The sequence below is a fragment of the Cuculus canorus genome, chromosome 16 (assembly GCF_017976375.1).
Source record: "Cuculus canorus isolate bCucCan1 chromosome 16, bCucCan1.pri, whole genome shotgun sequence".
NCBI lineage: Eukaryota > Metazoa > Chordata > Aves > Cuculiformes > Cuculidae > Cuculus > Cuculus canorus.
Genome location: NC_071416.1, coordinates 15,712,903 through 15,730,156, shown reverse-complemented (window position 1 = coordinate 15,730,156; position 17,254 = coordinate 15,712,903). Strand labels below are relative to the sequence as shown.

General features: G+C 43.6%; 1 protein-coding gene across 8 annotated transcripts in view; it reads right to left on the bottom strand.

The window, feature by feature from the left end:
* The window catches only part of ADNP (activity dependent neuroprotector homeobox), a 34,123-nt gene extending 18,012 nt beyond the window's left edge, over positions 1-16,111 (bottom strand). The window contains exons 1-6 of one of the 8 annotated variants that reach the window (XM_054081526.1): positions 13,659-14,612; positions 11,310-11,432; positions 9,367-9,729; positions 5,976-8,322; positions 4,657-4,702; positions 3,173-3,479 (exon numbers count right to left, since the gene is read on the bottom strand). In XM_054081526.1, coding sequence (XP_053937501.1) covers positions 3,173-3,479; positions 4,657-4,695 — 346 coding nt within the window. In that variant the 5' untranslated portion in view covers positions 4,696-4,702; positions 5,976-8,322; positions 9,367-9,729; positions 11,310-11,432; positions 13,659-14,612. Of the gene's footprint in view, positions 1-3,172; positions 3,480-4,185; positions 4,371-4,656; positions 4,703-5,975; positions 8,323-9,366; positions 9,730-11,309; positions 13,625-13,658; positions 14,613-15,981 lie in introns of those variants that run through there. The other 7 variants (XM_054081533.1, XM_054081532.1, XM_054081528.1 and 4 more) reach the window with 7 other exon arrangements.
* Between the last annotated feature and the right edge of the window lie 1,143 nt (positions 16,112-17,254).

Genomic DNA, 17,254 nt, shown 5'->3' with positions numbered 1-17,254 from the left:
AAATAGACAATACTGCATACCTATTTTAGAGCTCGATACTGCAACACTGAACACTTTCTTATGTTGCATATTCTCCCCAGTGCAAACAGTCCTCCCAGATGAGGGAAGTACTGATCTCGTACACAATACGCTGCATTCACAACCGGAGAACTATGAACTTACAGGAAGGAATGCACCCAAGAGAGGGAGGACAAGGAACACAAGAGCAGAAAGTGGCAAAACCCATGTCAGTCAAATTATCAGAGGTGACAGAAAAGAAAAAGCTTTCACCTGTTACCAAAACCTGAATTCTACAGGGGGTCTTTTCTATTTTGGATCTAACCAGAAGAGCTGCCACGCAGCCTACTACCTTTGACACCATCAGGTAACAGATGTTAGACTATTTCAGCTCTGGCAACTTTATCTAGAACAATGAAATAAAGGATCTTCTAGTGTGCAGCTTCAAAGCACCCACCAGGTAACAATGCTATTCTGCTTTTGGGAAAGATTCATCAGCTTCAGAAAATGAGTCTTTTAATCTCAACTAAAATCTTCAACAAATATTCCAAACTGCCTCATCATACTATTTGCATTTTTGGATATTATTCAAAGTGCTTGCTATGCTTGTTTTGTGTTTGAGCTTGGTTACATTTCTAACAAGCAGCAAGGAAAATGTGTTTCTGATGTCAGGGTCTTGTTAGTAAAATGCTGGGTTTCATCCAGAAATAGTTTAAAAACTTAAAAAAGAAAAAACCTGGAAGAAAATCTTGCTGTGTAAAGGAACGAAGACAGGACCAGTCTAGGTTTTCTAGAAAAAACTACTCCAGCTTTTCTTCTCCTTAACTTAAAATTACCCCCTTTTCTTACTATCACACTGCCAGTTCGTGCCATTAAGAAAGCCTTCCACGACCCGCAAGCGAAGAACTGTGGGCGACTATAAACATTTCATTGAGGAAGGCATCTTCACTCAACGAGGTTTGCAAAGAGCACCACTGTAAAATGGCAAATAACAAAAAGGGTTATGGAATCCTCAAAAGCTACAAATAAAGAAAACCCTAGTCTCTAGTGCATTTTATACTTATTCAGTCATCTCAAGGCTGTGTAGACTAGGCTTCCTAATGCCATTTACAACGGCCACCGATCCTTCTGAAGTACCTGGCACTGGGGGAACACATGGTTTTTTATTTTTTTAATATACAAGACAAGTAAGATGTCAACATTGCTTATGATATCTGAGGAATAACTGGAAAGTTACTACCTGGCTACTCCATTTATTTCCTTTAGAAATTTTTTACAAACATAGTTCTAAGTTTGACTGACATTCACAGGGCTGAGACCAATTAGAAGAAGCAGTCAATCAAGAAAAGGAAAACTACAAAATTAAACTTTCCCAGTGAGCATTGAGTGAAAATTAGCAATTAATTAAAAATTAAGCAATTAAAAAATTCAAAAAGTTACAGAAATCAAATTGCTTACAGGAGCTTGTTTTTGTTTTTTGAATGCCTTTATCAATTTTCTTGACATACAATTTATTTTACCAGCTGATGATTCCCAGGCCTACCATGAAGACCTCACTGGAACAGAAGAGGTGGAAAGCTAGTAACTTATTTTGAAAGCATTTTCCTCTCACAATTAAGCATTTAAGTTACTCAATCTGCAACATTTATGCCTCACCCTTCTCCTTATATTGTAAGTTTATTTTTTGCCTCAATTGAAAGGATCAGCACTAAAAAGAAAAGCCTTATGCATATTCAAGACAATTTTGGTTCTGTTGAATAATAAAATTATTCAGCCACATTCAGTACAAGGCCACACAGGAGTTAGTGGTGTTATTAATTCCATAATTCAGCTCTTTGTTATTGTGGCCACATCCTTCCAGGCTGCCTCAGTCAAAACAGGGATGCCAAAACACTTATGCAGTAAAAAAAACCCAACAAACAAGCCCCCAAAAGTGTAGAATTTTAATCCTAAACCAAACATCTGTTAAATACAGAAAATCCAAGAGATGCAGACAATTGGCTCAGTTTCTCCAGTTCTTTACTACTGTTTAGAAGAGGCGTCATTTCACCAAACATGAAGTGTAACAGCCGCTTCTCCCCAAAGTTTACTGTGACCACTGCAGGCAAAGCAGCCTGGTCTTCCAAGAAGGGCTGGCAACATCCCCAGCTGTATAGATGGGAGCAAACTACCATTATCTGTGCAAAAGCATCATCTATTTTACTCTAAGGCCTCAAATTTCTGAACTGGTTTGGGCTTCTAACAAATGAGGGAGTACTCCAAAAGACCAGACTCTGATCCAGTACAAATCTACTGCCAGTTCGTAAGCCTACAATGCATGTTTTAGGGCTACTGTGAAAAAAAAAATCCTAAGTCCTCAAAATGCAATAAACATACAACTTTCAAAAGGGTCTTTCCATTGTAATGTAAATATCCGTTTGTCAGTTTTTCAGAACTGATGCCAAGGTGTTGGCTGAATTTGTGAAATCAAATGCGAGGCCAATTGATTTGATGCCAACACCTTGGATCCAATGACAAAAATGTACATCTCTTGAACTGACTGCTTCTTAGAAGCACTCCGGGAAATTTATACCTCCATACAACTGCTGTTAAGTAATTTACCTTGGAATGAAACGATAGGTGCAATTACAACTGTCTTGGGCACATTATTAGCATGAATAACAAGAAAGATCAATTTTACCTTCTTATATGATCACATTTGATTAACCCTTCCCTTCCTAATGCTCTCATTTACTCATATCAGGAAGACTGAGAAAACTTGAACTTTTTGGTGATCTGAAATACAGTATCATCAGCTGCACTGTTGAAGCACGTACTGGGTATGAGCATGAGTGCAAAACAATTTTATAAGCAACGTGTAAACCCACCCTTTTCTAACACATTGTGACTTTTGAGTCTGTATATATCTATACTCCAATCAGCCTTGTGTTATTAAAATAATTAGCTCTGTAAGAACTGTAATTCATGAGTGCACATTTCCTATAAATTTGGAACTAAAGAGACGAATATTTTCCGTTATCTCTGCACATGCTTATAAAATGGAACTTTTCACACACTCTTTCCCCTCTCCCCCTCATCATCCCGCTGCTGCTTCAAAAGGTCCATCCTTTTGTCGCTCTTTCCCCCTCTCCTTCTAATCCTTTCTTAGCTGGTTCTCGGCCTTCTTGGTCCTTACCTCGCTCATTCTCCCTCTTCTCATCTTCCCTGTGCCAATTCATAGCGTCCACATTCTTTCGTCGTTCTCTCTCATCCTGTCTCCACCGCTTCTTGATATCTTTGTCCTTAACTTGCTCATTTTCTCTCCTCTTCTCATCATCCCTGTGCCATTTTATTGTTTCTGCATTTTTCTGCGGCTCCACGCTTCTTTTGAGATAGTCTTGTCGCCTCCTCCTCTTTTTTAACATATCCCTTTCCCTGGCACGAGCCTGCTTTTCTTTCTGGGAAAGAAAAGCTTTACGGGGCATCATGAGCTGCTGCTGTACCTGTAATAATATTGTATCCATGGAATAATATACTATACATGCACTCAGTCAGGCACCAACAACTCTCATATGGAGCTGAATACTTCAAATACTAAGCCAAGATAATTTACTGCTTCCTCTCTTCCCTTCATAGCCCTCCACAAGCTCTGTATTAGATAATGATAGGCAAATTACTACGTTCAGCTCCAGCCACGACACCTCACTGACACCTCTGCAGTTGGTGCACATCCAATATGTAAAGTCAAGCCCCTAAAATCCCAGGCCTGAGCAGTGTTTTCTTTCCCAGCCCTCTTGCAACCCCTCCCACAGAGTTTTTAGCAGCCACTTGGCATTGCTCCATCCAATTGAAGGAACAGCCTGATAGGAGAACTGCGAAGTAAACTTGCAGATGTTCAAACCTTAGTTTCTTCTCTTACTGGAGATCTACATTTAATGAAACTTAAAAGGTGCTTATTTATCTTTTCAGACCTCCATCTCTATCAAATTTCATTGAAAATGGTCAACTTTTTTCTTGGCTGGGAGGTGCGAGGGAGGATTAGGAGACAAGCCACAATCTGAAAAATTGTATAAGCTTTGTTTCCTTGGGAAACCCGGCCAAAACATTTAACTGCAGTTAATGAAGCCAGTCCTGACTCATCTACTCAAACTTCCTCCAAGTATGTTATGTCTTCCTACTCACAAGCACAAAGGAAAAAAGAATGTTTACTTGGAGTTTCTGCCGACAGCATTCCTGACGAGTGGGGCTTTTTGGTTTTGTTGGTTTGGGGGGTTTCTTGTTTGGTTTTGAAGAGGTGTCGATGAAGACTACCTTTTAACAAATTGTATTACTTTCAGGCATTTCTCTGTAGTCATCCAAAACATTCACATCTTTAAATTTACTGGTGTTAATATCTGCAATTTTGAAATCATGGAAAAGAAAACAGACCACAAAGAATTTATACTCTTACTAATGTCCTTTAAACACTCTTCTGTACACACTGAGCAATGCTCAGAAACATCAAACTGCAGTTGTGGCCCAGGTTTGGGATTTTTGGTTTGGTTTTGAATTTTTGTTTAGAAGAGTTTTGCAGAGGTCTAATCAAAATGAAAACTGCAGAAAGGACAAAATTACTAGATTAGAATACTGAAGCAAAACCTAAAACAAAATGAAACAAATGTACTTTTAAAATTTAGCTACCTTATGGAAAGCACTTGTTCCCAGCATGCAATACTCCATCTTTCTCCTACAGAAAAAGCAATGTTTCAAACCCTTATTCTAAAAGCTGTTCCTTTTCCCTACATAATATACCACTTAAGCCCACTACTCTAGTCCATTGCCTTTGTTAGCTATATATCATGATCCCACGGTTTTCATTCCAATAATTCCACCCCAAATTTCTTAATATCCATAATAAAAATAATAGGGAAGGGCTGCAGCAGACTGAAACAACATAATCAAAAAATGCATGCAGTTTGGTAACAAGTTAGTGTGTAAAATTCAGATTCTGCTAAAAATTACTTTACTGAAGAGCATAAGATAGCTCTGTACTAGACAGTCTGGTTTTAAATAGTTAATATTTCTCAATAACAGTTATTATTGTAAGTCAGAAAGCAATAAGAATCCAAGATCAACATTAGTGCAACCCAGACACTGTAAATCTTCAAAGTTTAATTTCTCTACTGTTGCTTAATAGAGCAAATTTAACTTACTAACTTTGTATGTACACGTTATCTCTATAACTTCATCAGTATCCTGATTTTATTCAAATAACAGTAACATGAATAAAACTCAAATCATATTTCATGCAAATTATTCTCCCTCCCCTCCTCCCCACCCAAGGCATGTACTGACATTTAAAATCTGTTGTTTTTAAAAACTCAGAACTAATTGTTATATTTTCTTTCATTTGTTTGTTTTGTTGTTTGTTTATCATTTCATTCAAACTACAGTTTTCCTCCCTCCCCAGCCCACTCTGATAGACCAATTTATAGACAAATGATAGAAAATATAATAAAAATATTTCAGTTGAATTCCAAAATTAAACATTTCAATTGAGATTCAAGTAAGAAATGTCAGATTCCAAGGAATAACTTAAAGGGACATCCAACTTAAAATTACATCTCTTTGAACTTCCATATCACAAGTGACAGGGTTTCCCCAGTTTGTTTGAGCATGAGAGGGTACTACCGGCAGCCTGGTTGTTTCTCTTGTAGTCAAAATCTACAAAATCACGTTTCACTTCTGCCTCTGTTGATTTTAGTAAACCAAAAGAGGGTAGGGAAATTTAAAAGAGGAAACTAAATAATAGCAGCAAAGCTGCCAGACTGTTTGAGCTCAAAGCCCCTTGGCCCCCCAGGATTCTTCTAGAGTTCAAGTTGATGTTCCTTTAAGTTCAAAATGTCCAAATGTCAGAAGTAAAAAGAACTACCCTTTTGACTACTTTTTTTCCCCACGCTTTGCCAAATGAAAATCTTAACTCTTCCCAAACTATTCAGTACATATTATGAGGCATTTACCTCCAAAATTAATGGTGCTTGGGCGTCTCAGACTCATTGGACAAGTTTCATGCAAAAGCCTCCAAAAATAATTCTCCTTCCAGAACGCCCACCTCAGCGATTATATTACACCTACTGTGTGAGGCCAAAGCCCGGACATAGAAGAAGGATCATATCCTGCTGTACAAAACAAAGCGTTAAAGACAAGAGATAAGAAATGTAATAAGGGCAGTCTTACATTTATAACGTACGTTTCATTGTGAAGGACTCCAAAGCTAATTATAAGCCACACTTACAGTACCTTTACTGACATGGTGCTACTGTAGATTGCACTCCAGCAAGTTAACAGTGCCGCAGGATCTTTTGACAGGTCTGAGGCTTAAACAACAGATTCTGCTGGGTGATGCTACCTGATAAATATTGTAGTGCTCAGATGTCAATTAAGTTACCCAATTCAGAAATCCAGCAGGATACAGAGGAATGCTCCTATTCACACTTCATATAACCTTTCGACTGAAGCGCCTAGCAGCTCGGTTTACACCTCATCTCAGCTATTCCTACTAGCAGCACAGCTGCACCCTGTACAGAGGGGGTGTTTACACTTAGTAGAACATGACAGCAGTATTTTATACAGGTAATAGTTCCTAGAAGTTTCCCATATAAAGACAGTCCCACCTTAAATTACAAGACTATGGGGAGATCAAACAGGTGATGTGGCCCTCAGCGACAGCCCTAGGGACATACATCCATTTGCGAAGCATTCAGACTAAAATTCTCAGTTACAATGCTGCTAGTAGGAGCAAACTTTAAAGTAATAGCATGTAAACGATTATGCTTCTGTATGAAGACTGATACCTCTTCAACTCACATCACCCATGGACAGAAAGTCTTGCACAGACTGGAAACACCAGATATAACATTAGTACCATGAAGTCCAGAACAACCAAATCTAAAGTTTATAAAAGCAAAATTTATGGAGTCATTTAAAATTGCTTTTCCAAGGGGTTTTACTGTTTAAAATTGTTAGATTCATCTCCATTGATTATTCAGACCAAACATCCACAGCTTAAAGTAGATTCTTTTTCTTCAGCAACTGTGGTTCCAGCTGAAGGCACTAAAATGTTCCAAGAAATTTAAAAAGACAAAATGTTTAAAATACTTCACATTGAGGCAAAACTGAATACTGCATATGTTTTAACAAGATCACTAGCCATATTTTCAAACAGGTACAGATGATGGGTTATTTTGTTTCATATTGGATTATTTTCTAACTAGAAAGTAGACTTTGTTCCCCTGTATCTCTTAGCAAGCCCAAATTACCTCCCTCCCACTGAATCCTGATTAAAGAAAGCACACTTCTGGATGAGGACCGATCAGCCTTGAGATCAGATCAGTGACAATTACTGTATCAGTCCGAAAATACACACACTGAGTCCAGGGAAGTACTTCATCCCACACTGGGCCTCCCAAAGACTGACTATCATTTCCCTGCATTGTGTTTCTGATGAGAATCAGCAAGCATTTGGCATTTGTCTGATAATAAGTAATCCAAAATTATTTTATTTTGGCCCTTTTTTTTGCTAGTATTTTGAGTTGAATAAGTTCTTCGTTTACATATAACAGTGGAATGAGGTAGCATGTATTAGCGCTGACAGCAGCAGTATGTGCCTGGACAAAATGAAACAAGACTCTGGAGTTTCTTGATACTGTGTTTTTTATCTCCCTATTGCAACTGCATTTAATGTAAGGTCTAGTTTTAACAATATACCCAGATAACTACATTTAATAGCATGCACTAAAGAGCCATGAAACAAATTCGGAAAGGCAGCTGTTAGTGTAACATTTGAGTGAAATCTCTTAAGATCCAAGGAAAATATGCAACAAAATTAACCTATTGTTCCCACAGCAATAGAAAAGCAGCCTCCTTACATATGCAGGTTAAATGCTGCTATATAGTATGATGGCATAATATTCTATTTTCACATGAGGACAGCGATAGCCTGTTCCTGCAGCAAGGTGTGCCTGGGACACTGAGATCCGACAGTTCCAGGACAGCTAAGCAAGGAAGAGTGAGAGTCAGGAATCAAAAAGGTATCTCAGGGAAAAGCGAGAAAATAAAAAATACCAGGAGCAGAAACATCAGAGAGAACAGAAAAGCTGGAAGAACTGAAAACCACCAGAAACTTCCTTGAAAAGGTAAGAGTTGCAATTAAATACCTCCCCTCCCTGCACTGCGTCAATAGTCTACTCCCAACGACTATCACTGGCTTATATTATGCATTTTCTCCTCCTTCTTTTGGACTCTTCTCTTTCCTCCTTATTTAAGGATTTCTGGCCTAGTTTTCAGAGAGCTGTGCACCCACATCTCCTGTGAAGGTAATGAGATTTGCAGTTTAACAGCACATCTGAAATGCTAAGGGCTCATTTTTCAAGTCCGCTATAATCCTAGGATGTAGTCTGTTTCATAACAGCATGCGCTCTATTCTCATGGCAACATTTTAAACAGAGAGCACCTCCTCAGCCTTATCAGCTCCGCCATCTGCAACACCAAGCTTCTGCCCACATGACACGATGGTCTTCAGCTAACTTCTGACAAACACCTCTCAACAACAAGGTAATTCTGTATGCACAGCTGCCATGTTAGACCCAGCACTTAAATTCACCCTTAAGTGGGCACATCAGTGAGCACAAGTCCCCAAGCCCTTTAACTTGTCTGCATTCAAGGTCCTTCCGATTGTGCCTATCTCCAAACAGGACAAGGCACATAAAGGTTGAAAGTAAACTGAAAACCCAAATCAACGCCCCGGGAAAAACCTGACATACTGTTTTAAGAGTACTGGAATTGAAGGAAATCATAGAATAGTTAGGGTTGGAAGGCACCGTAAAGATCATCCAGTTCCACCCCCCTGCCATGGGCAGGGACACCTCTCACTGGCTCAGGCTGCCCAAGGCCCATCCAACCTGGCCTGGAACACCTCCAGGGATGGGGCAGCCACAAATTTCCTTGGCAACCTCTGCCAGCGTCTCACTACTCTTATGGTGAAGAAATTCTTCCTAATGTCTAGTTTAAATCTACCACTCTCTAGTTTATACCCATTCCCCCTCGTTCTATCACCACAAGCCTTTATGAAATCAATAAACGTATTTTGGTATCTGGTCAAAGCACTGCAGAACCTTTTGCAGCACTGTGCCCAAGAGACCACCCCAACTTCCCCTCACAGCCAGAGAGTCTATTTCTTAAAACTCCCTTTATCAAAAAAAACCCCCACCAAACAAAACCAAAAAGAACTGTTTCACGACACTTCTCTGGGCACCCTATACAGATATTCCTTCAGGAGGGGGGGAAGTTCATCTTAAATGTAGTATTTAAAAAAAACACTTAAAATCCTTTGGAGGAAATTCTTAGACTAACCTTAACATGCTGTTTCAGTGGTTTTATGCAATTTTCACCAAGGGCTTATGTAACTCTTATCTCTTCTTTTGGAGCTTCCTCTCTAGCTTCAGCTTGGTGACTCTTGCACTAAGAACTCCCAACTTCCCATCAGAGGAAAAGATTATATAGAACACAGTTCTAGTGAAAGAAATCAGTAAGGCTGATGTGTCTTACTCTCCATCCATTTTTTATTTAAAGGTTAAAAAAAAAAAAAAATCTTCTGCAGTCCAGCAGACAGGGATCTTCTAAGTCATTCACACACTTCACATTCTTGCTCGATTTCTGGAATGTTCCACTGGTGCCAGAAGCTCCATCTGGTGGGTGTGTACACTAACTGCAAAACTGAAAGGGAATTAACTATTTCCTTTATCAACTTATGTTTAGTAGTAAAAGTTCTGTACACTATGTAATTTCTATGCCCCAGTATAAAATACAAAATGTCTACATTTCGATTGCTCTGGGAACCACAACTCCTTATTTCTATTCCTGATGAATAACCTGCTACCTCACACTCTGCTGGGAATTTGTTGGGGTTTCTTATTTTGATGATATAAGCTGAAGTACAACAAATAATGCCGTTAGCTAAATTTGAATGTTTTGTAAAGGAGGATCTTCTGAACACATATGATAAAAATCACATCACTCCTGGCAATCTCTACTGCATTCCAAAAAGTAGATTTAAATGGCATCCATTCTCCTGTGCTATACTTCAGTGCATAGAAAATTTCAAATTAGAGGCACCAGCAGCTCAAGAAGTAGGCTTACACACCTACTGCCATCTCAAATAATATATTTTGTGACTGTTCCAAGATCTCCAAAGATAAGCGTTTATAGGCATCCACATACATGCGTGAAATCAATATGCAATATACATACTGAATATGATAGCCCTGCTTGTTAAGGGCTATTTCTTAAAGATTTCAGTTTGAAATATAATAAAGCCTGCACATCTTGCTGAAATCTGAAATTGAGAGTGGAGATCATTGAAGCACGAAGGATATTATTTGCATACACCATGATATCCACACTTCAGTGATCAGGAAAAAAGGCTGCATGAATATAGCCCACAATTCCAAAATAATCCTCATCCAGACTGTAGCTAAGCAAGAACAATAGCAGAATAAAAATTATTTTGGAACTATAACCACATTTCATGAATTAGCAGTTACCATTTAAATTAAATCAAGAATAATCTTGAAATTTTCAATCCAAAGCTCACAAAAACATTCGTGTAATCAAACAAAGCGGCACAGAAGTCTCTGCAAAATGTGTAAGAACAAAGCATGTAATCAGTTTATGATTGGATTACACCGACTGCAAAACTGCAGTCACATTAAACTGCAAGAGAGAACGGTAGTCCCGTCTTCTGTGTCATGTTTTCCTGACATCACCACTGTGTCAGCAGCCACAGCAGAGACCTGATCCAACTGAAAAGGAGTGTTTTTCAGGCAGAGCAGTTCCGTTGCTCACCCAGACAGAGGCAGGACTGGTGCAGGTAAGGTGGCAGGCTCACACCACCCCTTCTGCTGCACAGACACAGATATATCTAAACCAACAGCAAAACTGCATCCCTTAGTGTGCCCTAACTAGTAAAATGCATTGCTTGCATGCTGCCATAAAGTGGCAGAACAAATCAACGAAACAAAAGAGAGCATACAAATACTTTCACAAGCTCATCCAAACCCTTGCCAACAGATGCTTTCTCAGATAGTAGATATATTAGATATTGAAGGGATGTCACCAACTGGCTAGCATCTGAGTATTTAAAGCGTAAAAACAGTCGGTGAAGTAGGCTGATGCTAAGTGTTTTTCCTTCGCCTTACCCCTTTCACACACACTATGCATAAATTCTGGTATTACACGATTGGGCAAATTCTGTAAAGAAGAGCTTAAAATCAGTCTTACCACTTCAGATTTCTTACCTCTTTCCCTTTCTGTCTAAGCATAGCTCCCAAGTGTTCCAATCCCTGACTACACTCCAGCGTTAATCCACCTCAGCTACTGCTGTCTTCAGTTTGACTCAGGAACCTTCGATATTCAAAAGGCTTCATAGCAGCAGCAGCAGGAATGGGGAAACAAAACAACACAGACAAAAAAAAAAAAATCACAGACTTAAGTTTGACTTTTTAGGGGTAAAAAAGCATTTTAAGACAATTATTTTGCCTACTTAGATTTTGGAAGACATTTTGCCCCCTTACTGTTGCTGCTATGAACCTGCATCACTAACAACTTCTTTGTCCGAGCTGCAGCTCAAGCAAAAAGCTCCCAAATCCAGAGTCACATCAGAAATCAATACAGAGAAGAGGTAAAAAGGGGTGAAAGAAAGAAGGCCAGAAAGCTGAGGCTTTAAAGAAAGAGGAGCTTGAGCTTGGGTTATAGAAGAAACATCAAACAGTGAAGCCAGGCTCAAGAGCACACCCTGACCTACACTTCTTCATGGATCAGCTGTTACTAAAGGAACAGTGGATGGGCAGCATACATAGCTACTTAATTTCTATTTCTCATAAACTGTTTTAGATACTACTTGAGATCTTAAATGAAACATCTCGCCACATGATCTGGACAGTCAAGAACCTGCAGGTGTGGTACGTTCAAAGAGTCAAGAGTTGGTTTAGAATCCAACAGCCAGTATCAGTTTTCACCCAAACAATCTCTTATGCCACCTTAAAAAGAAAAGGTAAGGATTCAAATGGTGGTACCAGAAAGTGACTCAGTGCAAAAGAAAATGGTATTATTCCACTCTTACTCAAAATCATCAACCATCATACACATTCAAAAGCACTAATGTGAAACGAGAGTGAGGCACTAAATTTGAGCCTCATGTTTGCCTTTCAAGATCAGCTTGCTACAGGGAATCTCTGCACAATGAAATTTTCTCCTAGAGGCATAGGGCCCTCAAGTTGATATGTAATAGTTACACCCTCTCTAAGAATGTCTGTCTCAAATCTAGAACACGTATTCAGCTTTTATACCGAATACTTCCTGGAAGCTCAAAAGGCCATCTTGACTAGGAAAGCAAAGACATTCTTCCCAAAATGTGTCAGGTGAGTCAAAACAAACATTCTACATGTACCGAAGGTAGAGGAGTCTTCTTTTAAAAACTTATTTATCACAACCAGCAGTTATTTTTCTTCCAATACATGTGCAGACATTTACATTACACTATCCTTAGATCAGTACCTCTTATTCCAATCTCCATCACTTAAACTATTATTAGGAAACATATATTTGTAGCAACATATTTATTTATATGAGCAGGCATACCTCCACATTAACAATTAAACTGTTGCAATTATGTTAATAAAAACATAAAAACCATTACCAACAGATATTAAAAAATCTAAGCATAGAACAGATCTTAATGTAATATAATAAAAAACAGTGTCATGCTTATCTAGATGCAGGCTAACATAGCAGTTATCTTTTTTAAAGCAAGCATATTACATGCATCTTAAAAAAAAATACCCCAGCAAAGACTGCATTATTAATATACAAACCAGGGTGAACTATTAATGTAAAAAATAACCCTTCTTTGCCCATGCAGATAAAACAGACCAAGTGACAGTTGCAGACCACACTGCTCAGCTGCAGCCCTACAGCTGTGCACTGCCTCTCCTGGCACCTATGTCCTATAGGCTTTAGAGTGTGATCCTCACATCTGGCATTGGTTTGTTCATTCCCGATGCACACGATTTCGTCTCTTTCAAATCAACTCAGAGTAGTGGAGCAAAGATAACTCCTCCTTTCTTAAGAAAAAATAAAAATCCCCACCCCAAAAAGTTTCCTACTGAGGTGCTAAATCTTATTTGGAGCCACCTCAAAAGAAATACATTAATCCATGAACACTATCTTTGCTCCCATAAAATCATTTCTTCCTATTTCTTCCTTTACATCACTCAAATCAGCTGCCATCTTAATAAGCAGTTATAAAATACACATTTGGATACACGTCTTTTGACTACTAATAAGATTCTGATATGGTTGTGTATTCCAGGAATGCCGCTTTAAATCTTTACTATTTACTTTCAATATTTACTAATATTATAGAGTGGTAGAGCTGAGTTGGGGATAATCCTCTATTATTGACTCTGCAGTGTGTCAGAAGCACAACTTACCTTCCACAGAAAATTGGTACATGCATTCATCTAGAATTTAAATGTGAATTCAGCAACTGTAGATTTCAATTTGGTAAGTATCTAACAAATGATTCTTTAAACTATTAAAGCTTAATTAAAATGCTGCTGTAATATACCACCGTAAGTAACACATACCAATTCTGAAAATGCTAATGGGCATCTTCTGACAACTGGTAACTTCTACAAAAAAAAATATTCAGTTATTCATCTCATCCTGAAGAGCACACAGAGTCTTCCTAGATGTTTTGTTTGTGCAGCTGATGCTTAACGCTGTAGGGCACGAACCTCCAAACGGTCAAGAAGTTCCTCTCCTGTGAAGGTTTTTCATTCCTAGGCACTCTGAGCACCAGACACCACTCACCACTGCACCGGACCATCTTACCTACAGGCAAATGCAGCCACCTTTCACCTTCCCCATCCCTTGCATATCCAAACAACATCTCCCTCCAACAACTTAACACAAGTGATCTGACAAACTCTGAATGACTTTAAAGCTCTAGCAGTTGCACACAATACACTTCCAAGCATTAACAGTAGCAATCTAAAGAGATGCTTTCTATAAACTTCTCTAATGGACCACCACTTCAAGATAAAAAAAATTAAATATTTAAATAATGGGGCACTAAAGATATACTGGTTTGCAATGATTTTAGAGTCGTCCCTAAACACTGGAAGCATCTCATTTCTATTAACTCCAAAAAGTAATTTTTAAAAGTTACTTCAGAAACAATATGAATTTTAGTAAAGAGCAGCTTGCTTTTAGAAAAATAGTACATTTAGCTTAGTATTACTTCTGGAGGAGAAAAGTTATTTGTTGTGCGTCAAAAAGGACACGTCTATTTTGACTGAAGTTTAGTTCAGTACTTGCTGTAATAACCTCCAGGAAAGCAAACAACCCTCTTCCGATCCATCGGCCTCAAAGCAATTTTATTAACAATGCTATGTTCTTCTTCTGCTGTCTCTTTTTAATGTTTCAAGATTTCAGCACAAATCACGTTAGATGCTGATCTGCTGATATCAAATTACTGCCCAACATCTGCAAACGCACATCTGGAAAGGAACCAAGCTTTAGTTCGTTCTGTTAGTAAAAGCAAAGAGAAAAAGCTTTTCTGTTTTTTAAATCCATCTTTCTCTCACCTAGAAGGATGGCAACTGGCAATTAGGACAGTTACCAGAGTCCCCAGGTGAGTTTTTCCAAGTGGCTGCGGCCCTGCCCGAGGCAGCAAGGCCGGTGGCCTGCAGCAGGCACGGGCTGCGCCCCAGGGAGCCAGCCAGGGCTGGGCCATGCTGCCCTGACAGGTAGGAACCGTGTCTCCGTTATCTCAAACACACCTCGTACCTCCAAACAGAAATAGAAAATACGAGTAAAAATAAATAGAAACACAGCCAGTAAAAATGACCTTACAAAGGGGGAATTTCTCTAAAAGGGCTGCAAACCTCTTTCGCACCTACCAAACGGCTTAAAGGCGTCCGACAGACAAAGCCCCCCCCGGTCCCCGGGCTCCTGCCCGCGGCCCCAGACAAAGCCCTGGGTGCTTCAGCAGCGCCTCACCCCGAGCCGCCGCAGCCTCGCGACCGGGCAAGTTCATAGCGCCAACGGCACCGCCACCGGTGCCACCGAGCGCCCCGCGCCCGCCGGCACCCTCCGCCTCCCCATCGCTGCCCCCGGGCAGGGCCGGTCCAGGGGCCCGCGGGGGCGGCGGCGGGGCCGCAGCGGTCGCTCCGCAGCCCTGCCCGGTGCCGGGAGGGCGCCCCCTGCCGCCTCCCTCCCGCACGCCGCCGCCCGGGCTGCGGTGCCGCTTGGGTGGGGGCTGGTACCTCCCTGCCACGGCCATAAACCGGGAGGGAACACCGATGGACCGAGGAGGAGGGGGGGGTAAGGGGGCAGCACCGCGTACCTGCCCGGGGAATTGCCCCCCACCCCCACCGAGTCGAGAGGGTGTGTGACAGGAGGGGGACAGCCCCCGGCAGCCGAGCGGGGCTGCGGGGCTCGATTTCCCCCCGCCTTTGTCTGAGAAACGGTAACGATAGCCCCGGGCAGGGAGAGGGGGGACGGGGCAGTCAACGCCGCTCCATCCCGTAGCCGGTGCTCGGCTCGGGGGAGATCCCCGGCAGCCAGCGCTGCTCTCCGACCCGCGCCACGGTGCGGGGATGCCGGTCCCGTTCATCCCGGGGCTCAGCATCCCGGGGCTCGGCCCCCCCGCTCCCCCCGGGGGTCGTCCCCCCTCCCCGCACCGCAGCCGCTCTCGGGACACATCCCCGCACGGTCTCCTCCCTCCCCGCCGCGCCGGGAGCGGGGAAGGAGGCGGCCGGGGCTGCGTCTGCCTCGCAGGGCAGCGGGGAAGGCGGCCGAGTCTCTCCAACGCGCGTACGGCCGGCGGCGCGAGGCCCCCCCCGCCCCGGGGCTCTCGGGGACGGCAGAGGCGGGGGCCGGAGCGCGGTCTCGGCGCGCACCTACCTGACCGGGGCTCCCGTCGGCAGCGAGGGCGGGCGGGCAGGGGGTGGGGGAGCGCGGAGCTGCCTCCCTGGCGCCGCCCGGGTCCCTGGGCGGGCGGGCGGAGCGGAGCCGTCGGCGCGGGGGAGACAAAGGGGGCTGCGGGGGGGGCGGCGGCGGCGGGGGGGGGCGGGCGCGGGGCGGGCGAGGGCCGAGCGGGTCCCGGCGGGGCGGGGGGCGGCGGCCGCAACTGCGCTCGGGTCCCCGCGGCGGGGGGTGCGGGGGAGGGGGGGGGGGGGGGGCTCCCTGCAGACAATACAGCCGGGTCCCTCCTGCCCAGAACCTGCCCTGGCCAAGATGGCGGCCGAGAAAGAGCGGAAGTGACGCGAGATTCTCATTAGCATACGGGACTCATTGTCCGGCGGGAGGGGAGGGGGCCGCGCCCCGGGGTGGGGGGGGACCCGGACCCCGGTGGATTCCCTCTGGGTTCGCCCCCATCGCGTCCCGCCGGCGCCGGGCGGGTCACACAGCCCGGTCGCGGGGAGGGGAGCGGAGTGGGGAGCCTATCGCGAGAGAAAAGGAGCGAGCAGCCGGCGGCGGGATCTACCCCGGCTCCGCTAGGAGGCGCCGCGCCCCGCGGCTGGGTACGGAGAGACAGCTGACACCGCCCGGTTATCCCTCCGCCGCCCCCAGCCGGGACTACATCCTGTCCTGAGGGGCCTCCTCCGCCGCCGGGGCGGGGGCACGCGGCTGGCGGGCGCCGCGCGCACGTGACCGCGCGGCGCGCACGTGACCGCGCGGCCGGGAGCACACGGCCTCGAGCGGCGCCGCCTCAGGGCGCGCGACGGCCCCGGGGAGTGCCCCCCCGCACCGGGACAGAGGGGCCGGGGCCCTCCGGGGCCTCCAGCGGCGGCTGGGACCGCGCCCCGGGCGAGGACGAGGAGCAGGCGTCGAGTGAGGCGATGGCTGCCTCGTTAGGGTCGTAGGCTGCAACATCTTCATCACCTGTTGGAGTTGTTCAGCCTGGAGAAGAGAAGGCTCCGAGGAGACCTTATAGCGACCTTCCAGTACGTGAAGGGGCTACAAGAAAGCTGGGGAAGGGCTGTTCACAAACTCTTGAGGTGATAGGTCAAGGAAGAATGGGTGTAAACTGGAGAGGGACAGATTTAGGCTTGATACAAGAAAGAATTTCTTCACCATGAGGGTGGTGAGGCACTGGCACAGGTTTCCCAGGGAAGCTGCAGCTGCCCCATCCCTGGAGGGGTTCAAGGCCAGGTTGGATGGGCCTTGGGCAGCC